Source organism: Anneissia japonica, unplaced genomic scaffold, assembly GCF_011630105.1.
Source record: "Anneissia japonica isolate Jap-2015-1 unplaced genomic scaffold, ASM1163010v1 scaffold287593_len981703_cov172, whole genome shotgun sequence".
Taxonomy (NCBI): domain Eukaryota; kingdom Metazoa; phylum Echinodermata; class Crinoidea; order Comatulida; family Comatulidae; genus Anneissia; species Anneissia japonica.
This window is the reverse complement of record NW_022726550.1, coordinates 825,065-852,912: the sequence shown is the minus strand read 5'-3', so window position 1 is coordinate 852,912 and position 27,848 is coordinate 825,065. Positions and strand designations below refer to the sequence as shown.

Sequence of the window (27,848 nt, the reverse complement as noted above, 5' to 3'; positions counted from 1 at the left end):
TTTCGGGCCTGGCACACCCTTCGACAAACGAGAGTGCTCGACCCCGGGGTAAGAAACAAAACTTTTTCAGCTGAGATGGATGGCATTCCAGTTTCTTTTCTTTTCTCTTTTTTTTTTTTTTCTTTTTTTCATCATGTAGCTAATTAAGGCCTACTCTATGTTATTGTTTTCTTTTTTTATTATTATCATTTATTATTCAAGTATGACTTATGTAGCCATGTCAAAAGAAGGGTATGTATTAAGTAGTCCTAGACCTAAAGTATAGTAATTTTAACGCAAATGTAGGCCTGGAAGCCTACACAGAACAGTAGTTAGGGCCTGCCCTTAGACCTAAATAAAGTATTTGTGGTTGTGTGTGTTGGTTGTGTTCACAACAATAATCCTTACATACAGTATAAGTAAACAACACATGTCAATGAATGACAAGAAAAAATTAAAAATAAGAACATTATTAATTACTGACAAACAAGTAACACAGCACAGCCACACAGGAGCCTTTTCTTCTTACTTACAGATACAAATAATAATACTAACTAGCTTCGTTAGATAGTTAGGATTAGGAATTTAGTGAGGCTAGGCCTTCGCAATACTTCAAAAAAGGGTAAGCCTAGGCTAGGCCAGGGCCTAGCCAGTAGACCGTGACGAGTGATGTCGAGACTAGACGGCCGTAACCAGGTACGTCCAAAGCCAAAAAAGGAGCACACCACCCACACACACAGGCTAGACTAGGCCTAGCTAGGCACAGGCATCCGCCGCGTGAACGGACAGAAGAGACGAATACAAAGTAGAATAAAGGTGAAAATTAGTTATCAAGGTGAAAAAAAATTCTTAAATACAATTTCCGTCAATTCTGATTACATAACTATGCATTAGTGAATAAACGTGTAATTAAAACGAAATGAAAATATATCTACCTCCTCGGACAAACAAGAAATGTCTAATCATACAAATGACCCTGCAGTAACCTGTGAACCTACAATCCTGACCTCTCAAAATGTTAATATGTATCCGCAAAAGCTTTACAAAATGTGTATATTTATTGGAATACTAATGAATGAAACTTAAAAATACTTATGCAACATTTTATTATTTTAATGAAATTATACATTGATTTATTTATTTTTTGTATTGTCTGCTCACAGCATATTCTCAGCTTAGGTGTGTCATGTCATTCGAAAACTCCCGGGGTATTTAAAAAAAACTTCAGCAACTTTAGCACAATTAAATCAAGAATTTCGGTGGTAAACCTCATTAAAATAATGGAGAAAACGCAAGAAGACTCAATCTTAATGCCTCAACCAAAGTTTATAACAAAGGTTAAACGAGTAAGCTGTTTAATATCGTAGTACACTTGTATGTTTTCGTTGTATATTCATAAAAATGATGATCCGGATGGCACACCGGCACTGGGCATCAGACTGAGACGTGGGACCAAATTGGCCCAGGCCAACCGGGCCCATTTTTTTCACTTCAGAAAACTTGCTCTGAATTTCTGAATATATTATGTCATACAGGCCCAGTAGTACATTGATTTTGCCAGGAAGGGAGTTGTTGTTTATACTCCCATGATGGTTTGCTTTGTTTTTAGGTGTTTTTTTACATATTTAAAGTTTCAAATTTGAACTTTATGGAAGAACATTTTTATATATGGTTTTAAAATATTTAAATGTCTAAAAACTCTTGGTCATCATCATCCGCTTAATGTTAAATCTGATTTTTAAACTCTGTACATATTCATAATATACAATGAAGATATTGATACAGTAGTTTGGCCGAGACGTAATGTTCCTGCTTTTTGCTCTGAAGACCAGCAGCATCTGGTTTTGGTTGAAATTGAAGTCAGGTCACTTTGTTCCTCGAATAACACTGGAATGAGAGTTAGGTGGGATAAGCGACAATGTATCCTTCCATGTTTGTACTGGCCCTGCACTGGGTTCCCAGGGGCAAAATTTTCAATTTCAAATATTTGGAACTAGGCCTAGACAAAAAAAAAAAAAAAAGGAAAATTTAATTTTTATCTTTTTTAACAGAAGTTAAAAGAAGGAATAACATTTTTAAAATAATAAATGACACTTATATTTAGTTTACATTTGTATAAAAATTCAGAATTCTATACAGAAGGATAGTAATTTTAGTATAATAATTTACTACTGTCTGGATAATGGATGCAAATTTTGATTTCAGAGTAATGTTGGGTGTATTTTTTTCAAATATGAGCCTTTTTTGGTTCAGTAAAACATGATTTTTATAAGATTAAAATACTAAAGCCGCCTAGTCATCCATCATAAGATCTTTCATGGGCTTGAATAATTTCTAGGCCTAACTATCCTTGGCCTGATTGTCCAGTTATCTTATTATTTAGCCTACAAGCATGTCATGATGCCATTTATTTAACCTTTTATATTCAGAAACAAGTTGGACATGGATTTGTATCTAACTGCATGACGACAATGAATGGTTCTAACAAGATGTTCACGCCAAGACCAGCAACTGGCTCTACTAGCTCATTGCTGGACATGAAACGAAAGACATTATGTGTAAGTTATATTCAATCTGAGAAAGAAAGAATGGGAGGGAGGTTGTACCCAAATTTGTGGTAGTTTTTTTTCTAGAAATACATTTATTTATTCTTTCTTTATTCTGAAATACACTTTCAATAAAATGTACTGGTTTCCAAAGTTGTTCAGTTAGATAAAAGTAACAAAATATAGAGTGGAATGTAACTTTAACTAAAGCAAAACATGAAATTTTCATTTTAGAATTTAAGGTACATAAAGTAAGATGAAAATTTCGAAGTAGAAACTTCATTTTAAATCTACAAAAATGCCTAAATATTTCTCTAGAAATATAACTCCAATCAAAATACAAAACAAAAAAATGCGAAACTTTATAAAACATACTGATGCATCACCTAATAAAATAAATGCATTTATAATTTTTATTAATGAAAATATGGTCGTTAAATACCTAGAAGCAAATGATCGTTATTTGCATTGTGTTTATGTAAATATTTAGTTGACATTGTTGTGCATGATTATCACATTTATTTCAGGCTACTGCACAGGGTTCTCCATTATTAGCCAATAAAAGGCAGTCATTGAAGGTACTACAACCCACAGCAGGTAACCAGGATGGTCTTGTTGGCAGAAGTCCTACAAATGACCAGGTGAGTTTAAAGCCAAGCTCCGGAGGAAAAAATAATTTTTTGATGTGTTGTAAAACTGATTTTTCTAAGACACTACAAATGGGGTTCAACAGTTAATGAGTTTGTATCGGTAGTTCACGTCTTGTAAAAAATATAGAATGGTCTAAGTTGCTTACAGCTTAGAAGGCAAGGTAATATGGTAACAGGAGACAAAAGTAAAATAGTTGCAAATATACTTTAATATAAAAACAATGTTGAGGAGTACACTATTAAATCAATACTCGAACTGATTTCCTAACTAAACGCAGGTACATATATACATAGGGACAGGAAACAGGGATTGATGACTCATTTAATTAGTAATGGTCATCATTATTTGGGAGCACGTGCTTTACTGTAGTGGTGGCAACTTCCTCGAGGAATAGTAGGAAAATACAACCTCAGGAATGTACACACAGTTAGTCATAGATTGCAACACTACTACAGCTATGCTCTAACAAGAGGGGTGAACACCTTAGGTGCCATGCAACTATAGAGTACTGTGTTACAGAGTTACAGATTTTTGAATAATTAAAACTGGGGAAAAAAGGGGCAAAGCCACCCTTAAATGTACTAATGTAGCAAATGCTTATGTTTTATTTTATAACCAGGATATCAAGAAGTTAAATTTCAATTTAGTTGGTGAATCTAATGGCGACCAGAATGAGAAAAATGTCTCAAAAGATCAGAAGTCTTCGCACTCATCCAAAAGAGGAAGCAACAAGAAAAAGTTGGCAAAATCCCTTAACAAGAATTCCAGTGTCGGTATTTATGTTGACCCTGCAAAGACAAGCAGCTCAGATGGAAGCAGTAGTGACCCTGAGGCAAGTGGTGGTGTATTTCTATAGTGCTTGCATTTTAATGCAGACACAGACTAATCATTCAATGCCAAATCATCCTACCAGGTACCCATTTATATCCTTGGTGGAGAGAGACAAATGCAGATAAATTGCCTTGGCGAAGGACACAAGCGAAATGCATAGCTTGAAGGTTTGAACCTCCAACCTCAAGGTTGAGAGACCAAAACACAACTGCTGTGCCAACCGCTCCAACTTAAAGGAACAGAAACAGCTAAAGTCAAACTAAATATAAAGTCATGCAAACAATTAATATCTTCATGATTTATGATATTTACAGAGCATGCTTGCATATCTGATAGTTTAGGAGCCTCACAACTAAATACAATACAAAGAAACTAATATTGATGAAATATAAATGTTGGTGATAATATGCAATATTATAAGTGGTAGTTTTTTTTTTGTTTTTTTTTTTATGATACCTACAGAAACAAACTACCACCAATGATGATATATATGCAATGATGACCCAAGGTAAAGCTTTCTTCCTTTGAAAAAATAATCTTACATTTCATTTATAAATGATTGTATATATATTTTCATAAAACTTTTGATCATTGGGATTGGAATATATTCCATAGAGTATAACTTGATTAATAGATTATAAAGAAACATGTATATTTCACTGTTTAAATTGGTAAATAAGTAATTGATGTATGAGCAATGTTCGTCAAACACTAATTCCTCAATGTCATATGTAGATTACTATGCTATTATGTACACCTAATTATATAATATTGCATTATGGTGGTAATGTAATAAGAACTGTACATATTAGATTTTAATTCTCATTGATATATTAATAAATGTGTTTTTCATCAGATGAAGCTCCTGAAGGCTACTGGAAGGAGATTGCTGAGGAAAGGAGGAAGGCTCTAGCTGATACCCTTGAAGAAAACAAAAATGTATGTTTACAGTATTCCTAATGTATTTTTTCCGATTTTACTGCACCCGCACTGCACAGCACTAGAATCGTCCATTTCCGTTGTCCAGTCTCGTCCTCCTGTTGTCCAGTCCCATTGTCCTGTTTTTCTAGTCCCATTATACTGTGTATACCAGCCAATGTTCACATTATAAAATACATACTGTATACTCTTTGGAAAAGTTCATAATAATAATAATAATAGTAATAATATCTCAAATTTATATGGCGCCAATTCCAAACAAGACCAAAGGCGCAACGCATGTGAAAAGCCACCAGAAAACAAGTAGGTCTTAAGCTGTGACTTAATTAAAGTTGCAAATAGAGTTGGAAGAAGTTATGTAATTTGGAAGTTGGTTCCAGAAATAGGCAGAAGCAAAAGTAAAAGAACATTGACCGTACATTCCAATTTATCACCAGAAGTAGCACTGCATTGTAGCTGCTATATGTTCCCAGGGGCCTAGCCCAGTTTTATTCAAAATAGGACCAGTGAGTTACTTTTCTTTATTAAGCTTTTGAATATTCAATTGCAGCTACTTATCACTTTAAATTAAATATTTGATTACAGCTGCATAACACTGTTAATGATCTTACAATTGAGAATGAACGATTGAAAAAAGTAGCAGACCAAGCAGAATACTTTGCTGGAATCATTGAGGTAAATATTTAAATATTTGTTTAGCATTCTAGTGTTTAAAGGTTAAAGGTTATTCATTTATATTGCGCAAAATACGAGTCTCTATGCGCAGAACAAGGGAGCAAATGTAATAACTGGGGAAAAAAAATCCAAGCCAGCACCCAAACCGCAGTATGGGGTTACGCCCTTGTCGCTGAGCAGGGATCTATCAAAACGTACCCTGTCCAGCACCAGTTGAGTCTCGGCCATCCCAGGACTCGGGCGCCTCCTATCCTGATAGAACTACAAAAAAGCTGGCTGGCAAGGGATGGAAAAGGGGAAATCAAAGAGGACGAAATAAGTTCATCATCACAATGTAACATCTGTTTTTAGACAATTAAACTAACACTCTCCAGAATATATCAGTCTTAATTATTATTTTTAATCTGTACCTCTGTATCCATTTTACAATTCATTGATAAATATTTGCTATTAACTTAAATTAATCAAAGTTAAAAAAAAAATAGATTGTAATTTACATGCTAAATTGATTTGTTATTACTGTAATTGATCATCATTTCTTAAATCATATGGAAATTAAATAATTTAAAAAATATAATATTAAACTAATGCACCATCTTTCAGATGATATGTTATTGGTGTATTTACTTGTCATTGAAGAACACAATACACCCAATTCAGCATTGAAAGGATCCCTCTAGAAATGTCTTTTTGTATAATTTTGATGTTTTTTGTTTTAAAATTCAATTCAATTATAAAAATGTTGATAGGGAATGGATGTTTATTGAGAATGGTTTTTTTTATAATTTGAAAAGATAAAGATCAAACCAGAAAAAAGTTTTTTTTTAATTCTCACTATTGTTACACAGGACCTACTTGGTAAGAAAATGGATGAAACCTCAGATAATGAAGACGTTGCTTCAGAATCCAACGCCAATGAAACAAATACAGGTTGCAAACGTAAAAGAGAAGATGATGACGAGGAAGGTGGATCAGACAACAAGGGACCTAGACTATACAGCTCGGATGAGGAAGATGCAGGAGAAAATGTTGAGGACGAAGAGGTGGACGATGAAGAGAACAGTCTTTTTGGAAGTTATGTATGATGATGTATTTGACTCAAGTAATCACATGAAATATATCAGATGTGGACTTCACATGATTCCAGTAAATACAGGAGATAAATTAAACATAGAATTTCCTGCAAGATGCAATGCCTCCATTCTTGCACCAAGTTTCTTTTAAATTGCAGTTAGATTAATTAATAAGTGAATTTGCAATTTGATGTCTTCCTTTGCACTATCGGATGCAAAAATTACCTCAAAATTAGCTTAAGAAACCATTGCTTAATTTTTTTAATTGATTTTTTGTTTTAATTTTTTCCATAAGTTCCAGTATTGTCATTTTGTTTGAGTTGTAAACTGAAAAATTCGGCAAGCTTCTCAGTTAAATACATTTGTTTTATCTTTTAAATTGATTCTGAAAAACAAGTTTGTTTTTTTTTATGAATGATTATTTTATATTTTAGTGTAGTCTGTGCTAAGATTGAATTTAATTTGATCAACCTTCTAGTAGTAAACTTTTTTTTTAAATATTTAGTATAAATTGGTGAAAAGTGAAAGTAAGTTACTTATGTTTTAATTTACAAAATACAAATCAGCCAAGATCCATCTAGAGGCAGTAATTGTAGGTAAAAAGTTGAAATAGTATAAATAAAATGTTAATCCCAAAATGTAATTTACATATGACTTTAGTGTTTTAATTTACAAAATACAAATCAGCCAGGATCTACCTTTAGGCAGTTTTAGGTAAAATGTTGAAATAGTATGCAGTAAATAAAATGTTAGTCCCAAGTATGTACAGCAATAACAAAATGTACACCTCATAATTACAGGCCAACACAATTCAATATACCACAAGCTTGCCTTCATTCATTTATTGTAGGGAAGAAGTGTTTTTTTACAGTCTGTAAGTTCCGTAAAAATCTCTTTACAAAAAGTAAAGATAAAATTTATCTTTTTAAGATAAAATACAGTCTTACCTGGAAAAATTGTGAATTGAAGTTTTGGTTTGTAATGTGTGGGTGGAACTACCTATTGTATTACTCTATAAATATAGGTAATTATAGAAAGTAATCATATACAGTATTTTTACTCTTTAGCAGCATAGAATAGAAATTGTGAACTCCATCTGATTGAGTAATTACAAGATTCTAAGATAATGTACATACTATTTATGGATTATACAGCATTAACTGAAATATATCTGTAAGGCTGTAGTGAATCCCACCAGTATTATAATATGCCATGTAAACTGTAGTGGCCTTAGTGTAAATATTGTTTGTAAATATGTTTTGTGTTGTTAATACAATTGATGTTGTTAAACAGTCTAGTTGTACGTTATTTCTTGTGTGGAATATATGTTGATTGCTACAACAGGATTGGAGAGGGTTCTACCAGTTCCAACTTGGGGCCATGATTGTCATGCACTAAGTAAGGAGATTCAATAGGAGACAAACAATGTACAGTACAGTCACCAGTAATATTCTTTCACAGATGGATGAAAAGACATTGGTCTGACTCTAATCTAACTGGAATGTATATAAATCTATTGTTCTGACACATGAAAAACACCAAGTTAATGATATTACTTTGATGAATAATGACAGCTGACAACATTGTGGTTAGTCCGATTGTTGAATACTTTGGCATCAGCCTGCAGTATGCGATGCGTCTTTTCGATCCTATGGGCCATGGCCGGTCCAATGAGGATATCTAGATAGGTTGCTGATCAAATAATTGGTCTTGAATGATAGAACCAAAGGAACTTTATATTTTATGAAATTATTATTAGAATAAATAATTATTAAAAATACATATTTGAACCAAAGTCCATTGACTTATCGTAAAACTTTTTGAAATAATAAAGTCCCTATTCTGTGAATTTGTTTTTATGGTGAGCTCAATTAATCTAATACAGTATTAGAAGTTAGTAGCACAGGCCTACCCACCCGTTTTGTAACACTAACAGAAAAACGCTTAACACTCGGAAATATTAAAACAGGAAGATAATTACGATACTAGATTGTAGGCCTAAATTAAAAGACAATTATTTGATCCTTGTTCAGAAATTCTTTCAAGTCCTCCCATCCATTGTGCTGAGGCATGGTTCATATGGGAAGAGATTCATTTAAACTTTTTGATATATTAAAACGAACTTCGTGCATTAATTAAACAGACATAACACTCTGTGGTGGATTGATACAAAATCAATAGAGAAAATAATGTTTAATTGCTTAAGATGCGTTATCAACTTCCAAATAAACACTAATAATACTACTGTATATTAATAATAATATGTCCCAGAATAGGTCCAACTTAGAACAATTACAGTAAATTTACTATAATAGCTGATGCAAAAGATAACAATTAATATTTGTAATTACGACAGCGTTAGGCCTAATTACAGATCATGTTTTGTTCTTTCTATTTTACAATTAAAACTAATAACTAAAACCAGGGTACAGATCTTTTTCAGCTTCCAGATGAAAAGACGGTGTGTGTGTGGCCAATGTTTTCCCAGGCCATAAATTTTACATTTGAGGGCGCTACAAATTTGGTAAAAAGTCGAGATTATTCGACGATGTGGAGCGCGGTTCTACAAATTTCATCTTGTTGCGTATCATTCTTACTTTCAATTTTAAAGGAATAGAAACCTTCTTTTACGACGAAAAGTTAGTAGTATCAAATAGTATAAAAAGTGCTTATTTATTTTGTAATCATATTGTCATGTTCGATGTATGACTCTAGTCCTAGGCTAGTCTTAAGAATGCTAGGCCCGGCCCTACTACTACATTACCAGGCCTAGCTTGATGAGGACGGGTGCACAGGTGGCGAGACTACGCACGTGGCGATGCCTTTGATTTGAGGCCTAAACTTGACCTACAAGTACCAACGTAGCCTAGGCTAGAGCAAGGGCTTAGGCCTAGGATGTTGCTAAATAGATAAATACAAAATCTGTTTTTTAAAATCAGTAGTGCCATTGTAATTAATAATAAAATTGGGGGTTTAGGACCAGTTTCAATATCATACGCCTTTTCCACAAATCGGTAGACATCATCATGAAGTGATAATTTTTGAAAATCAAGGAAAGAACTGTTGTAGGCCTAGGCCTATAAGTATTTTTTTTTTTTTTTTGATATAGGCCTACTACTGGCAGTTTGTTTAATTATGGATTTCATTACATAGATAGAAAAGTCAGTCAAAAATGTTGGAAAAGAGAATGATTTCATTTTATCAAAGTGTACGTATGGAATGCCAAACTAGAGGTCTGATTTTGCTTGCAAACTATACAAAAAAATTCACCTTTCCATTCTATAATACTCCTTAATTTCATATTAAATATTTTTAACTTTATTTTTTCATAGACTTTGCCTACTGCAATTTAAATTGAAGTAAATGACCCCATGGCCACAATGAAAGAAGACAATCTGGAAGAACAGGAAGATCCAGATATCTTGGAGTCTACTAGAGGTAAACAGGGGTGGATTTGAGTGTGCGGGGGCTATTGCACTACAATTGTTTTTCATGTGAGAGCCCATTAACTTTACTTACCTTGTAACTTTCCTGCTTCCTACATTTTAGTCCTCGAAAGTAGTATTCATCGTATCGTAGGCATACCTATATAAGCATTTATTTTTTATTATTATTTTTTTTAATTATTTATATTTAGGCACACATTACATGTGACAAGGATTGTCAATAGTGAATATATTATCACTGTCCTACTTGTAGGTGACCATCCCTTACACAAGACAAACATACACACACGATGCTTTACACAAACTAAATCTCAATATGGGATTTAGATAGTGGAGTTATTTTGGTTGTGAGAAAAAATCCTGCAACACTAACAGGAATTGAACCCAGGACCTTGGGATTGGAAGGCAAGCATCTTAACCACCAAGCTTTTCAACTCCACTCATTTATTGTTGATTTTTATTACAAGGAATTTCAAAGCTGATAAATCTGTATTACAGTCAGTAGCGATTAAATAAATATACTGTATACCACCATATTTATTTGAATAAATGCTCCTCGAATAAACACCCCCTTCAGAGCCTCATTTTGAATAAACGTCTCCCGCAAATAAAATCCTTGAGGCATTTATATTTTTCTTGATTAAACCCCACACTAAATGACTAAGCAAATCTAATGGAAGCAACATCATTCTTAACACATTCCATTAATGTCCCACTCCAGTAGAATTACATTTTTTCTAACCTGGTTGGGATCGATAAGTCTTCATCATCACGCAATAACGCATTTTGACAGTAATATATACGTTATACTTCCACATTTACAGTACAGTGAAATTGGGGTGTTTATTTTACACCAAAAAAATAATTGCCTCTCTTGAATAAATGCCCCCTCAAAAACCCTTCTGAACAACAGACACCACAGGTGTTTTTTCGAGTCAATAGGGTAAATATTTGTCTCTTGTGAAGGGTCCCCACCTGACAATGATTTACTTCGCTTTTGAGGTGTCCTCCTTGTCTCATGTTTTACCTCCCATTATTGTATAACGTTATATTTGTTTTTGTTATTTTATGTTTTGAGATGATTAAATGAAATGAAATAAATTGAAAGGACATCTGCCCTTTTGCTTTGTAGATCAAAAATGTCTTCCTTATAAAATGTCATTTTCATTGAAAATTTAGCAATTAGAGTGGAGAATTATGCATCTTGCCGTGCTGATGAGATCAATACAATGGTGCGAGCGCTTGAGGGTCCACGTAAAGGGAAGCGAATCTTCCAGCGTTTGCCACGTCACATGAGAAGAAGAGCAATGAGTCACAACGTGAAGAGACTTCCTCGAAGCATGAGAAGCCAAGGACAGAAGGAGGTACACAGACCAAAATTGTTTTTCATTTTACCCCCAACTCACACTGTTTATTGTTTTTTGGCGAGACTTTTTTAATACCTTAGTGAACTAATATTTTTTAAAGATGGTCACTGGAGGGTGGAAAACAAAAAAAAATTGTTTTCTTATTTAGCAAAATTATTTTCTTATTTAGCAAACTTATTTTGCCAAAAGCATCTAGGCGGGAGAGGAAATATAAATAAATTGTTATGGACATTGATAGCGCCTATCCTTTCGAAAAATTTAAGTAGTTTAAAGCTCTGCTCACATGGACCGATTTATCTCCAAATCGAGGGATTAATTTCCTAAAGGAAGAATTTGAGTGATTGCATGCCAGTTGGTTTTGAGAAATTTATTTAGAATGTGTCTCTTTATCACCCCATTGGGGATAAGAAAAAATAGGGTTTTTTTTTTTGTTTTTTTTTTTGGTGGAACGCGCTGTATAATTTTTTCAAATTTTTTGCCTCTTTTTCTGGCTAAATTTTCTCCTTCAATTCTCCCACACCGCCTCTCCCCTGGGCATTTTCTTTTAAAGTGGCACACTTAGTTTAATGATAAATTATTAATAAACAAAGTAAGCCTGTTACAATTAATTTTAGATTGTAGATTAGATATTACATGTAGGAATATAAATACACATTCTAAATTCATGCTGAAATACACTACACTCTGTAATGCAACAGTTTAATGTTGATTTGCAAATGTTTTTTGACATTTGTGGCTACCATCAATTGAAACAATAATCCTTTTATTTATTTTTTTTTTTCACAGATGAACAAAAGCAAACCAGCTCAAAAGCGAGGAGGAGATAATATTGATAAAGAGGACGGTGAACCAACCAAAAAGAAGTCTCGTCGGCATCGCAGAAGACCAAGTAACTTACGAAGCGAGTTCAATCGACGTCAAAGACGGTTTATTTGGTTAGAGACTCACTTGTGGCATGCAAAGCGATTCAAAATGGTGGACAAGTGGGGACATCGAATCCCCTTACACTCGAATGAGAAAGGGGTTCGTGCTGCCTATAGAGCTGTAGTGAAACACTGCCTTATGCAGGTGAGTTGGGTATTACAAACTCTTAATCTTGCCCACACTATCAAAAAGCTGTTGTATGCCCATATATAGTCATCATGTGCCTATATATGGCCATGATGTGATGTCATAATGACCATATATAGGCATGTCACATGTTTTGCCAAATAAAATTTGATAAGTTTGGAAAGGGCTTTACAGAAACAGGGAACTTTAATTGGGCCCCAGGCAAGAGTAGCGCTAGCGGGGTGTCCGGGGGAAAAGTGTGGACCCCTTGTCGGGGAGTTTGGACCCCTTGTTGGGAAATTCCTGGCTACGCCCCTGGCACCGGGATGTTACAATACTGACAGTGGTGGAATCTCTAAAATGCCACAGTGAATGTCACAGATTTCTTTGTGGTTTCACACATTTTGCTTGATCCTATATCACTGTAATATTGTGCATTGACTTCCATAATGCATTGCTCAAGGAGTATTCCTGCCAGTCACTAACATCAGACACCAAAATTCTGCAGCTTGTGATATAACACTAAATATCTGACTATTTATTATAATTATTTGTTATTGTCAGTACGATTGTAATCTAGTCAGATATCCAATATATATGTTTGATGTTAATACACCGATTAACTGAATGTTTTTTATCACGTTTAAATGCACAATAATAGATTCCACCATTTTACTTTAAGGGGTGTATGGTTTTATTAAATTAGGAAACTTTTCTTGCAGGATATTTCATATTTTGGAGCAGTGGAATTAGTGGGAACCCAGGAGAAGATTTTGAACGTGATGAATCTTATCACTAACAGAGAAACAGGTAAGAAAGAATGTTTATGAAATTATGATTATGAAAGATGATATAGGATTATCCTCTCCATTTACATGATCCCACACCTCCTATTTATTTAAATGGAATTGCTTGACATGTGAAAACGCAAAAGCTGGCGTAGCATTACTGAGTGGTAAACAGAAAATTCATAGGCACTCTTTCACTTTCTTGGCCTAGCGTGCTCGCACTTGCTACATCCGAAGAGAAGACGAAAATGACTTTAATAATTGAATAAAAATAGAAAAATTCTAATGTCTTAGATTTGATTTTTTTAAAATTCCTAATATATTTAACTATGCCATATATGAATTTCATAGATGTAGCTTTTGTATTTTTGGCACAACAAAAAGAAAAGATAACCAGTATCCTGAATTCCTGTGCATTTGTCCTATACTCGACAAATTTTTTGCCTACCAGTGGAGTGTGCACCGCCAGTGTCACCACCAGGCCAGTGGACACGCAGAAAGGGATCTATAGTATTGAGACTAAGGTATTTTTTGTCCTTGTGGCAGGTGTTAATTTATCTGAAGAGAGGTACTTAAATGGGTCTCATCATGGAAGAACTATCTTATACAAAGATGAGAAATACCCCTATGAAGCGATTGGCCCTGCAGACTTTATGTGGGACCCTGTTGAAGACAGCACCAGCCCATTAGATGGGAGAACAAGACAGCTATGGTTGTGGTTACATCCAGCTTGTTACGATGAAGCATTTGAAGAGCTAAAGAGGGTGTGCTCAAAAGATGGCACAGCTGGTAAGTTAGCATTTTAACTTTATGATAAATTGGTGGAGGTGGTGGGGAGGTGTTCAATAGAAAGAACTGAATGTTGGACCATTTTTAGAAGATCAAACAGCATAATTTAAAAATGGTGAGCAGATGGCATTTTGCATTTTTAAGAAACAGGTTCAATTAATTCTATGATCTTGTATGAAGAAATATTACAGTAACTACAAAATACTGTAACTTCCAATTTTGTGACACAATCATCCTTTGAATGTTGACATCTTTACCCTTCCTTTCTGTGATTGGCAGCTAAGTTACTGATAGTCTGATGTAATGGGCAATGTAAATAATGTGCAATTTAGATTCGTCTACAATACATTATACTGCCTTCTGTTCCCCCGTTATTTATTTATTCACTTACTCATTTTTTATGGTAATTTTGTTGTTTTTATGACATAATTGTAATTTTAACTTTTTTTGCCTGAATTTTGTATATTGAATATTGAATAAAAAATCCATGAATGAATGAAAAATGAATTTCTGTGCTACCAGTGCTTTTATTCTGTTGTCTTTCCTTCCAGTATTTGTCAGACAAACTTGCTAGTGTTCATAATCATACTATATTAGATATCACATTTGTCAAATCAAATGCATTTATGTTGTTATTGCTTTTTTCACTACAAATTTTTACTGTTTCCAGTCCGAATGTTAAATAAATAGTAATTTCTATTTGTTATTTCATGTTCCAGGAGTTGTGGTAAATGACCTTCGAGCTGACCTGGTACGTTTTCATTTTGAGGGTCCATTGTCACATTCAGTGCTGGTCGATGCTTTAAAAATTTCTGATGTCACATGTCATCCAGATGCCAGTGAAGAGCGCCACTGGTGGGAGAATGTCTACCAGGTAGGTTTACTGTTAATACTGCCACTTATTTTTTGTGTATCGTGTTGTTGCTGTTTATTGTTTTTTAAATTTACGTTGTTAGATTGTATAAAATTGTTATTCAATGGGAGGAGCCAATGTGGGTTACCATTTATTTTTTCCACATCCCTTTTTTCTTTCTTTTTTACCAAGTGGTTCTTTTTGCCAAAAATTTGATTTTAAATCTAGAGATATTACGTGCAGTAGTTGCCAGAAGTAATTTGAATCATGCTGGTCTGGTTAATGTATAAGTTTACTGCATTCATTGCATGAAATGTTGTGCATAACCCTGGATTGATATCTATAATTGCTGCAAAGCAGCAAATTCATATTCTTGACAGCAATTTGACCTCTGAAAGGTCATTGTTTGTCAAAAGACAACGGCCTAAGAGGACTGAAAAGCAGAGTTTACTTCTTTCGTTCTGCCGGGTAAAATCAATTACTTTAGGCGACGTTTGTAGACTAACCAACACATAGCAACGTCCGCATGTCGCGTTAGCCTAAATTCTACTCTAGGCCTAGACTAGCTAGGATGCGATAGGCCTAGCCTTGAAGGGACGAAGGTCCCATTGAAAAACAACGTCGCTCCTTGATAGCTAACATTGTCTATTTAACATCACAATAATTCATTATTAGACCTATAGTTGTTTTTTGAATTGTACTCCACAAATCTCAGCCGATACCTCGCACAACTCGAGTAACGTCTCGTATCTATTGTCGCGACGTCATGGCTCGCTGGCTCACACTTGCGGTCTCGCACTTGTGATTAAATAACACGCTAGCTCGCACTTCGGCAACACTCTTTGGCAGTCAACTCGCCCCTAGAAAACCCGCCCTTGGAAACTTGCCTCATAAAAAAATGTACACTTCCTAGACCATGCAGTCTTCAAAATAAAAATTGTAACCTTTGGTAATCAACTACATTTTCCACATACATAGAAATTTTTGAAACTTTATTAAAAAAAACCTAAACAATAATTCACCACTTAAGACACTTTTTGACAAAAATGAAAAATTACGACTTATGTTACCCAATGAGAAGTGTTCTAATATAGACAATGGGTCGTGTCTCATATTATTTGTTATATTTTTATTATTCATTATTTTCACTTGACTCGCATAAATAATTTTGTTCGAAGAACATTTATATGCAGGTGTACTTCGCAGCACTTCACTTGCAATTTGCAATTTCTTGTATAATTATAATTTTATGTAGGGTTTTAAACTCTTGTCCACTACCAAAGCGGGGGTTAAGGTACGCAGATATTGTAAAGTAACAAATTGAATATTAATGACTATGCTATTGGCAACAACCAAATTTATTTTCATCAGGCCTAATACGTGTGTAGACTAATTTTAAATTTGTAACACTTCATCAGAGTGAGAAGGCTGGGTTCAATTCCCAGTAAGGGGAAGACTGATTTACTACCCCCTACCTGGACGGCAATGCTCTGGTGATTGTGTTATGAGATTTTCTATTAAAATTTGATGATGTTATCTGATAAGAAAGTCAAGACAAAAGAGATTACAAGGAATTAGTACTATAAATAATAACTTTAAATATAAAAATAAGCTGAAAACAATGAAGATTTAATTTTAAACTAAAATTGTTAATGAAATTTTAGACACATTTAAAGAGTTTATTTGCTGCTACTTGAGCAAGAGTGGCTTTAGTCTGTTTTATATTTATATATGGGAAGTTAACTGGATAAATAGATCTAGGTACAAAGAAGTAGAAGGTATAAAATTTGGAGATCCCGAAAACATGGATGAAGTAATTAAAAATGACCTTAGCCCCAAGGGCTTTTAGAGAGACTTGCTCATGGCAGAGTAGCGTGGAAAACTGCCCTCATTAGAGAGAAGACAAACCTGTGCTTTGCGCTTTTGCATGGAAAATGCATTTAAGGGCAGCAGCAGGAACAGCAGCACCAGTAGGCGTAACAGCAACAACCCAAGCAGTACCACCCCCACCCACCGCCACTATTCTTATTCAATTCAATTCTTATTCAATTCAACTTTTATTGTCAAACACAGTGAGAACATGGTTTGAAATTCTTCTTGTTTGTACAAATTCTATTTGTCCGCATCCTTGGATATAACATACGTCCAGTCCTGCTGAAGGCGAGGTACTGATTAAGAGGGTGATTAACATCTGATATAATTACTTCCATTTTTTTACACATTGCACTGTTAATACAATCTTCTATATTTATACTGTTTTTAGTCCCAATAATTCTGTCAGCTGTTCTACTAATTCTTACAACTTTTTTCATGTTCTGTTTATCAAGGCTATAAAACCAGACTATTGCACAAAAAGTTAGAATTGATAAAATGACTGATTCATAAAAGAGTACCATGATTTTATTACATACATGAAATTTCTTTAAACGTCTTAGGAATTACAGCCTCTGATTGCACTTACTGGTAATGTGCTTTGTATTCTCTTTCCAGTCAAGCTTATCATCAATAATTGTACCAAGATATTTATGGTGTTTAACAATTTCAACCTTATCATGTATAATAGTCAGGTCATATGTGTCTTGTTGCCTTTTCTAAAATCAACGATAATCTCCTTTGTCTTTTTAACATTTAACTTTAAATAATTATCTTGGCACCATGCTGAAAAGCGATCGACATTCTCAAGATATACCTGAGTGTCATTATCCTTCACAAGGCCAACTAGGCAAGTGTCATCTGCATATTTAACAGTAAAAACTTGCCACTGGCACCAGCAGCACTAGCGCCATCTGCAGCAGTAGTAATAATTTATATAGCTTGCATCCATTGTTGGGAAAAGGCTATAAGGAACCTATTAATAGTTGTTTAGGAATTCAGCAGAGGCTAAATTGTTTCCGGCAAAACATTCACAACCTACCAACCAACCAGGTACCTGTTAAAACACTCCCTGGCAAAGAGAAACAAATTTAGGCCAAGTACCTTGCTCAAGGACACAAGCAGTGTAAACAGCTCAGGACTTGCTCATCTCAAACCAATTCCTAATTCTATTCTGATTAGATGGTTTTGTATGTATGGATTGGATTAGGAAAATAAATTCCAATCAGAATTAAGAATTTGATTAGCCGCTACATTAAATAAAAGCACAAAGCATTGTAATTTTTAATTATTCACCCACTTCTTACTTTTTTCAGTGGCAGATACAGAAATTTAAAATAGAGGTGATCCGGGGTGAAAGTTTTACAGATAAAAGGTCCAGACTACTTCAGCCCTACCATAGTTGGGGCTGAGATAGGGACTTTATGTCTATGGCACTAGAGGGCTGAAATAACGTTTCCCCCATTTTTTTTATATGCCAAATTTTGGTGGAGTTCCCCCCTCCCACCCTGTACATCCCCTTCCCCCACATGGATTTCCCTCTGCTAATGTACTTCCTGTATTTTGATGCTTTAACGGTATATTATATTTGAATTATGTTGATGGTCACAATAGAAAGACAACATACTAATAGTGTTTAGTGTTTATCATTGTTGTCTTTTAAAAATACTTTCCTGCAAAGTTTCCCATAGAAGTAGTGTATGAATATGTTTATATTTCTTCATATTAATTTAAATAAACCATCCACCCGAGCTGTCACTTAAAGCCCTTGATGTTATATAAACAATTCTTATTTTTAGTCCATTTATTAAAACAACTGCAGTTTAATTGAAAATTATTTAACTCATTCATTATTTCATTTATACTATGATCCTTTCTGTAGTCAATCAATTTATTTGTTGTGCTTATTAGTTCAGTTGCAGTATTATGTTTTGAATATGGCTACTCCAAATGTTTGATGTAATAGTATGCTAAAATATTTAGAAAATTGTAATTTCTTTTAAAAATAAGTATTTACCTCTGACTATTGTTAAAATCTGTCATTTAAAAAAAATAATTAAATTAAAAATGAAAGAAAAAATGCAGAATGGCCTGATCTTTGCAAATGGAGTATAATGCTGCAATTATTTATTTAATTTTTGTCATTATTCCAAATTTGGAATTAGAAATTGTGGTTGGATCCCTGGGGAGATGGATACATACACATTAAAAAACTCATTTTTATTATTTATTTCTTGTCTTACATTTACATATTTCACAAACCATTTAAAAGTATTTATATCAATTTTTCCAATTATGATCTTTATCTGATTCAATGAGCTATTTTGCTGTCTGCTGAGATTTTTCTACCTGAAATTTTTTTATGTTCTGCTTCTTCAGGATTCAAATAGGTTGGCAGCTTTCCAGGAACAGTCCACTTTATGGGAAGGTATGTCTGTTGAACAAACTGCAACTGACTTTGACTCCAATTGCATCTTAGCATTAACAGTGAGAGATCCAAGACATCTTTTGCCAAAGAAGAGAGGGCAAGTTAGTGATCCTAAAAAAGTAGGCAAGTGTAATTTTTTTTCCTTCTTTTCCATATGCCAAAGCATAGAGGGCGCCATTGTAATGAAAATCATTCCCATCAACCATAATAAAATACGAACACCAATACAGTATTTATTGTTTGATTATTACTTCCTGGTTCGTCCCTGAGCTTCCAGGTTGATAGTTTGTGTTTTGGGGACTACTGCCAGCGAGTTTACATGAAATACAGTAGTGGGATATTTGGACAGGTGTGGAGATAAAATGTAAACTCGCATCCCTGGCAGCCAACGTGTTTAAACCGCCAAGTGACAATTTCCATACTTAAGTAGGCTATGCAAATTGAAACTTGTCAAATTTATGCAAATTACAAAAGCCATTCTCATACATTCTTGCTTTATCATAAGTGTTGGGATATATTTACTAAGATGCATACATAACATCCACATTTTACTTTTTTGTTTAATCCCTTCACAAGATTAAACTAAGTTATATATGATATATTTTATCATTTTATCATTTTGAAGAACGCACAAAAATGTCTGAGAGAATGAACAGCAGCTGTACTTGGTCACCTATCTGGGATCAGAATGTCAGGAAGGAGGTAAAGACCATGCAGATGTCTCAGCATAAGATCAACCAGATGAGATCTGAGCAATTGGTTCCTGGCACACCATTAAGTCTTGGACGGCAGGAGTCAAGAATTCCAGTCGTCCTCCTCCAGAACCCAGGCTACCAATCACTTTCTGGTGGAAAGCATCATAAAGCTCACTTTGGAATCTTGGGATATGGAGCCGGTTGGGATGTTATCCTTCCAAGTGGTTGGGGAATGGAATTTTGGGTAGCATTCTACTACAGAGGTGCGCGTGTTGGTGGGATACGCGAAGCAAGCAGCTCACGCCGTCAGAAAGGAGCTCCAGAATTCCCGTTAGATTTTCCAGATACACAGAGCGGCAAGATGTATGGTGTGAATCTGCAGTCGGAACTTGAAACAAACTACTTGAAGAAACCTCCAGCTAAACGTCTGAACTATTCAAAGGTTGGAACAGAGAATCCGTTTATCCATCCCTGGTGGCAACTCATTTTATATTGGGAAAATGAAATAAAACAGGATGAAATGGATGATGAAATGAAGGAATCTCTCGAGAAGGTAGAATTAATGGAATGGAATCCATCCGCTAAACAGATTCCATCCACTGAAAGAACCAACATATTTGTTCTCAGAAACATTCAGTACTTGAAACAATTACAATTGCATTGTGTTGGTAAAGTGTTTGAAAAATCCAAAACGCTTATTCCTGAGGTGAAGCGGCAGCTTGATAAAACCGAGTTTGGAAGTATGCAAACAGAATCAGCTGGAGAAACCAAAACCAACATTCCCCCTCCTTTGCCAAGCGAGCTACTTTTCAACCTGAAATCTTCACTTGTATTTGTGACAATGCGTATGGTAAATCGTGGTGCGCCATCAATATTTGCAATGATTTGCCTACCAACCGAGGAAGATTTAAATTCTTTAGAGGAAAACCCATCTTCCCCCGGTCCTATTGAGCCTAAACACACAGGTTTACCAACTCCAAGACTTGCTAAGGAAAGTAAATCAGTCAAGAAACTGAAAACGACGAAAGATGAATGCACAGGAGGAGATGAAATTGATGGCAAAGGTGGTCAAACTAAACTGGATGAAGAAATCCTTGACAAATTACAAATGTCGTCATCAGAATGCTCTTCATCAACCACTAACATCAACTGTTGTAGTAGAACAATTATCGGCTATGTCACAAATGGAGCCCACAGCTTCTCGACTGGAGTAGGCGGTTCCGTTGGCTTGTGTAGCCTCGTAGGGTTATCAAAGCTTTTGCGACAAAAGTTGCTACACAGAAATGCTGTTGTGTTGATACGTGATGCTAACTGTCATCAGTACAGATATGCTTACCTCAATATTCAGACCAGCATTTGAGATCCAGTGGATGACAGTAAGTAGCTAGGTTCTGCTCATATCTTTTCATTTAAAACACACATTCCGCTAGGTTGGTCATGTGACGTATAGTGGGTATCAATTGTAAACATGCAGCGCAAGCAACGCTCGGTACAGGAAAACGCGTAGCTTCTTTGGAGTATTTGATGTTGAATAATGTTGGTTGTAATGCCAGTAACTACACCAAATTGATTGCAAATTGAAATTTGAGTTTGATATAATGGTTTGTTAATGCTCCAAAAGATAATGTCTCAAAACATTCAGATTTTTTGAGAAGTGCTAGGCCTAGGCCCCTGCATGTCTACGGTCTGTCTAGATATGGACGAGAATCTTCGATCCGCGAACTGCAATTTTGACACGCTACGATTTATAAGCTAGCTTCGGTTTACGAAGGATCACATAAATTCAAAAGCATACAAAGTACATGGAACGCTAGAATAAGTAAATATACACTATTTTAAACAAACATTACCCTTTCCTATACTTTAGCACTGATCGCACTGTAAATTCTCCATAGTAATACCCACTATATGTCACATGACCGGCTGTAAACAAACATCGCTGAATGGGTCTATTGATGATCCTGTAGCGGATCCGGGGGGTGTTGAGCTCCCCAAATATACAACATCCTACCTCTCCCTGAGGAGCAGCCAAAAAGTCTTCGGATAGATGCTAGATTGAGGCAACCTCACTGGATGTGTCCCGCAACTACAGACATTTATGCAATTGTATAATTGTTACCAGGAATCATAATCTGTGTATCTATGTACTGTACAGCAAAAGATTTTTGCAGAACCCATACTTTTACCTAAAAATGAATAAAACTAAAAAAAAATGTTTTATTTTATTGTAAGTAAAACAGAAAAATTTAAATATTAACATCTAGCTGAAAGATGAAATAATTTACATTTAATTATGTCATTATTTTATTGCACTGAAGTATGACTATTGACTGAAATCAAGAAATTTATATTTTTTTTATTTAATTCAAGAATATAATATAACGCCTTAGTGTCTAGTATAGGCAGAAGGTTTTAAACAATGGTCACAATGCACTTTATGGATTGTATAGATATAATAAATAAATTCTACAAAGGGATGATTATCCTAAACTACTGTATCGCATGATTACATTGGGCTGACACTAAGACAGAAGACAATTGGATGATTAATTTTTTCCCACCAATATAATCTTTATTACAAAATACTGGATATTTTAATACTTGAAAACCATCAAGGAATTGCATATCACAAGGTTAACTTACCATAAGCTGCACTACATTTGAAAGACATTAGTAGATATCACATTACTACAAACATGCATCATATGCTGTGTATTATGTTTTATGTATGTTTAACATTTATCATGAGGCTAGCCATCCCAAAACAGCATCAGTGACCAAAAAGGAAAAATAATATATTCTCCACATGTAAGATTTAAAAGGATGGGTCATTTACAGAAATCGACTAACTATTGCAAAGTTATGAGTAAAAGCATTAAGCTTCTCCATACTAAAGAATAAATTACTGCCGCATTCTTATGTTAATTACTCAGTTTAACATCTTGCAACAGTATGTTGGTTTTAGGATGGCAAGCCTCGCATGTTTAACTTCATTTTATCTCTACAAACAATGTTTTATTATAGTCTTCATCATTTGCTATAGAGTATTAGGATTTAGAACAGGTTACATACAGTACGACTCACAGAGAAAACTCTTTAGACCAAATTTATATTCTTATACAGTAGAAGGCCTAAAATGTATTGGGAATCATACAAGTAACTTGTCATGACTGGGGAAAGAATTGAAAAAGGGCAAGTCATTTAGCAAAAAGGAGAATAAATTAAGCATAAAAATATAAAATGATTTGATTTAATAAGTAATATTTACATTTTGAATAGCATAAAATCATGAAAGTTTGATTGAAATCTTTTATGAAGATTAGGCTCCATTCCAAATTGAATTTTCCAGTACTTAATTATTTGAATACTATTTTTTGTTGAAAATTTAGAAATTACATTTTATGTATCATAGTTTAAAATTTGATCAGAAAATAAATAGGTCTAAGAGCATCTGTTTTGCCCTTGTGTTTTCGTTAATGGATGGAATGCGTATTAATGGTAAATATTTTAACTCTGCTGGGTGATTATGCTCCTTGTCAAAATTAATATTACACTACAATATTTACAAAAACCTCCAATATTGCATTTGGTCACACAATTCCCTGAGTAACTTATTAAAACCTTCACATGAGACCGAATAACGAAACAAATTGTACACTATATGTAGTGACAGTCCCATATATACATAATGTTACATCCTCATGTTGATGAACCCAAATTTATTGCCTGTGACACAGTGCATAACCTAAGAAGTATGTACCTATACCATCGTATAACACAACTCAATGCGATTTGTTTTCGTGCTAAGTCGCGATTCAACTTTCATTGGTCTATATATAAAATTTACAGAAATTTCTTTTGCTTGGTGGAAAAAAAATTACATTAAAACAACAAAATTGCTTCGTGCTGCGTTATACAACGCTGTCTGAGTTGGTCTAGGAGTAGTGATATGGTGGTGGAATGGGGGGTGGTTATGGAGAGTGCGATGGAAAAATTGGGGAGGGTGCTAGCTGGAGTTGATTTTTTAATATGTGATTGTAACTTCTGTGCGCAACAATTTTCCAAAGGGACTGCCACCCAATGTTTTTATTTTTCTACAGTTACAAATTTTTATATATTTATCTGAATATTATGATAGAATAATACATTTTCCCCAGCGCCAATGCTGCTCCAGTCATTGTGCAGATGATAGCCATGCAAAAAAGTCCGTAAGAGATGCCAACTTTGGCGCTGGCTGGAAGCAGGAACGACGTTCCTCCAATGATCGGCATGTCAAATCCTGCGGGAAACATTACGATAGCTAAGCAAAAGAGTATGCCTGCCACCACTCCAAAGTATTTAGGGTAGCATTCCAGGGACGGTTGTTTCCTGGTTAAAAGAACTAATAATGCGGCCGTTGAGACCAGCATTAACCCGGCTAGAATTAGCAGAGCTGTTAGCGTCCATGCAATGGGGCTTTCAGTGGCACTACACTGCTCTTCTCGCCCAAATATCTTCTGACAATGCACAAACAAACCTAGGTTGATATTCCCGAGATCTGTTGACACGACCCACTGTGGTGTGATTAGGCTGATGATACACAGCACGGAAGCCATTGTGTACGACACACCAGCGGCTATCATAAAAGAATCCATATTTAGCGTTTACAGCTGCCTTTCTACATTTGTTTTATTGTTTTGCTCTTGATAACCTGCAAACTGTGAAACACACTAAATGTTTTTGATCAGCATCTTCATCTTATTCCTCCAAGATTACACTCACAAACCTAAAAGGAATAAAGGAAAACACATATCCAGGTTATCAATTTATTCCTTCACTATTTACTTTAAAGCTAGCTCTGTCTACATTATCAAATTTTATGAGACTTTGGTGTAAAATGATCGACTCCAGACCAGTGGTGGCGGCAGGGGGGGATTAAGCCCCCATTGGTCTGGTCAAGCCCCGCCATCGGCTACAGCTCGTCGGGCAGTCAGACCAAAACAAAAAAAAATAGGCCTAGTTTTCCCATCCCAGCCATTTCCGGCCATCTGGAAGTCCCAATTTTTGTTTAAACCTCGTTTTGGGAGGAGGGGCCCATACCCACCCCTGGCTCGGGCCTTCAGCCCTCAGATAACACTGCATACTATAGTTTCACCTATAAATACTTAGCCCCCCTCCCCCCATAAATTATATCCTAGAGCCGCCACTGCTCCAGACCCTTAAAATCACTGCCTCTGTTTCCAGTGAGATATTTTATTTTTAACGCATAGACACCTTTAAATTGGCTGGCAGTGGTAATCAATATAATTTGGTAGTAAAAAAGGTTCAGGTCTTTATCAGCCAAGTTTGATAACTGGTTTTGATTTAGTGTTTTTCTTTGAAAGTTAACGTTTGATGATTTCATTTTTTAAACAGGGCAAGGGTTACGCGCATGTCCCAACATATACGTGTTGACCTACAAACGCACGTGTGTAGAGTATTTTACGCGGCGTTTTGAACGCATGATTGGGCGAGGCATGGCAGATAGGGCAATTGCTTTAGTTCATTCTGGAACCGTAAACAGCGTACATTACATGTATTTTAGGTTGTTGTTTCCCCCCTTAACAAACTATTTCATTCATGGTGAGGATGTAAACTTTCATTTGTCTAGTAATATACTGTACAAATTAACCAAATTCCAAAAAAGGAATATCATAATCCTCTTTGTATTTGGATCATCAGTGGCGAATCCAGGAATTCGAAATAGAGGAGAGAGGTAGGGAATCTTATGAAGGGTAGTTATTCTACGTCTGTGTACGCATGGATCCGGAAGTGAGAACAGAGCTCAGTCAGTCAATACTTTACATACGTATCTGATTGTTACGACCCTGCTACCATTTTAAATAGACCTACGAAGAATGGAACATAAATACGTTCATTTCATTTTAGTTTTGTGGCTAATGACAGCTCAATCTTTATTACATAGCTAGCGTCAATTCTTATATATATTCCATACCTTTTACAACTGCAATTCTGAGTGCAAATATAACTACTGTACTGTATTTCGCTATGGCCACTATCGTATCGTCGCTCACCCAGTCAGTATATGTCGTGACGTAAAATCGTGTCGATACGCATTTATTGACATGCAGATCTCATCAGACAGTGTTGCTATGCAACGCATTCATTAGTTCGAAGTCGAGTCACAGGGTATTTTCATTTACGGTATAAATCCAGAGGTGACGGAACTGCTCGTTTTCGGCAACATTAGCGCCGTGACGTCAGTAAAGTGATAATATATAATTATAAAGAGCTAATTAAACACATATAGGCCTATTGAGGTTATGTCATATCACATATATTTTATTAAATTATTTCACCATTTCAAATTTACAAAAACGAACATAAAAATTTTAAAATTTTAAAACGACTCATCAGTACCTGAGAGGTTTGCTCAAAAGAGGGAATGCCCATCTGTCAGGGAGCTCCCCAGTACAAACCGGAGAAACAAACATTTAACAGAAATATAGTTATTATTTGCAAAGCACTTACTAAACTACAGTATATATAGATATTATTATTATTAAACACACGTTTTTCCAAAAACAACGTGTATACGCGTAGATATTTAGACGTAAAAAAATGCTGCTATTATTGTTGTTATCATCACTATTAATAATAATAATAATTATTATTATTATTATTATTATTATTATTATTAATTACCAATATTATTATTGTTGTTTTTATTATAATTAATAATGTCTAAACATTTTATCATGGATCTTATTAATAGGTCCATGATTTTATGAATATTCAAACGTGTTTACTATAATTTAAATAAGCGCACTAATAATAATATGAACAATCAATTCGATGACCAAGCCCACTCCCCCACCCTTCCTGCTCTCATCTCTGACTGCTGTCGGTCAAAATGGGTTTTTGATTTCCGAATGTGTAACTTACAGTAATAAGAACTGACGTAGTATTAACCATTGTGTGTGATCACTGGTACAGATATCCTTTGTACATGTTCAAGTGCCCTGCACTTAACTGGCTTATAATTTATGCACAAGAAGAACTTCGTTGATTAATGAAATGTATTTTTAGAAGATTAATGTCTTCTTCACTTCAGTCCCGTCTTCACTCCATTAATTCTTCTGTTGCCTTGGTAACATCAAGGCCCGGCGATAGCAAAGAGCTCGACTATTTTTCGTAGTGATTTAAACCTGCTATTCCTTTTCATGGATTAAGTTTCTTTCGTGGACTTCTGCTTGAACCGGCGTTTATATTTTACCGGTTGACTACACAACATAATGCGCTTTGGATTTCGACAGTAACAAAACTCTTACGGCCGTTGACCATTTTTTTTAGACATGTACTAAAAGCGAGTGGTGAGATTTATCTACCAGAGTGCGATATTCCAATCCGTTTTCCAGTCAACAGGTCTTTCATATCGTATATATCGAGGCATAAATCTAGCTTACACCAAGGTAATGTATAGGCCTAATTTAAGTCGAACCATCTCTTATTATAAATCTAAGCTAAATATTGTAGGTCTTTGTGCTGTCCTACCTCAGTCTTTGAATGACTCATTGGTTCTATTTGCGTTAACTGGAGCACGGAGAAAATCAGACCTATATCTCATGTCGGACCGGTATGGTTCTTATTTAATTATAACAGTATATTACTATCAATCCCATGTTCGCCCCAATATACATACTGCATTACATTCATAAAACAATATTCAGTTTAGCAATCGTCCTTTTCATCCAACGCTCATATTTTTGTGGGAAAATTGCACAATGGCGAAAATCTACCATGAAATGTTATTGTTTTCGTGATGGAACAGCAACAATGGAATACCTTCGTATTATTTTATAATGTTTTTATAAACTACACCATAGA

At 34.9% G+C, this 27,848-nt stretch overlaps 4 protein-coding genes across 5 annotated transcripts in view; 2 read left to right on the top strand and 2 right to left on the bottom strand.

The window, feature by feature from the left end:
• Nucleotides 1-986, bottom strand: part of LOC117113235 (TATA box-binding protein-like protein 1) — a 36,948-nt gene extending 35,962 nt beyond the window's left edge. Inside the window, exon 1 of the mRNA XM_033256527.1 lies at nt 915-986. The gene's annotated coding sequence lies outside the window, so the exon portion shown is untranslated. The remainder of the gene's footprint in view (nt 1-914) is intronic.
• A 170-nt stretch (nt 987-1,156) lies between these two features.
• Nucleotides 1,157-7,984, top strand: LOC117113255 (geminin-like). Of its 2 annotated transcripts, none has more exons than XM_033256552.1 (8): nt 1,157-1,325; nt 2,409-2,537; nt 3,053-3,166; nt 3,796-4,008; nt 4,470-4,515; nt 4,864-4,946; nt 5,532-5,621; nt 6,470-7,984. In XM_033256552.1, exons 1-8 carry the CDS (start codon nt 1,260-1,262, stop codon nt 6,704-6,706), a joined length of 978 nt encoding a protein of 325 aa, XP_033112443.1. In that variant the 5' UTR covers nt 1,157-1,259; the 3' UTR covers nt 6,707-7,984. The 2 variants fall into 2 exon arrangements, with proteins under 2 accessions (XP_033112443.1, XP_033112444.1); XM_033256553.1 differs by having other exon boundaries at nt 1,164-1,316.
• A 1,245-nt stretch (nt 7,985-9,229) lies between these two features.
• Nucleotides 9,230-23,082, top strand: LOC117113224 (ribonucleases P/MRP protein subunit POP1-like). The gene is made up of 9 exons (XM_033256511.1): nt 9,230-9,333; nt 10,027-10,132; nt 11,320-11,504; nt 12,294-12,575; nt 13,280-13,367; nt 13,892-14,134; nt 14,854-15,008; nt 19,239-19,410; nt 19,913-23,082. The coding sequence occupies exons 2-9, from the start codon at nt 10,066-10,068 to the stop codon at nt 21,340-21,342; spliced, it is 2,622 nt and encodes an 873-aa protein (XP_033112402.1). The 5' UTR covers nt 9,230-9,333; nt 10,027-10,065; the 3' UTR covers nt 21,343-23,082.
• LOC117113225 (uncharacterized protein C16orf52 homolog B-like) lies at nt 22,428-26,103 on the bottom strand. The gene is made up of 2 exons (XM_033256512.1): nt 25,957-26,103; nt 22,428-24,747 (listed from the first exon to the last, which is right to left on the bottom strand). Exon 2 carries the CDS (start codon nt 24,614-24,616, stop codon nt 24,101-24,103), a length of 516 nt encoding a protein of 171 aa, XP_033112403.1. The 5' UTR covers nt 24,617-24,747; nt 25,957-26,103; the 3' UTR covers nt 22,428-24,100.
• Between the last annotated feature and the right edge of the window lie 1,745 nt (nt 26,104-27,848).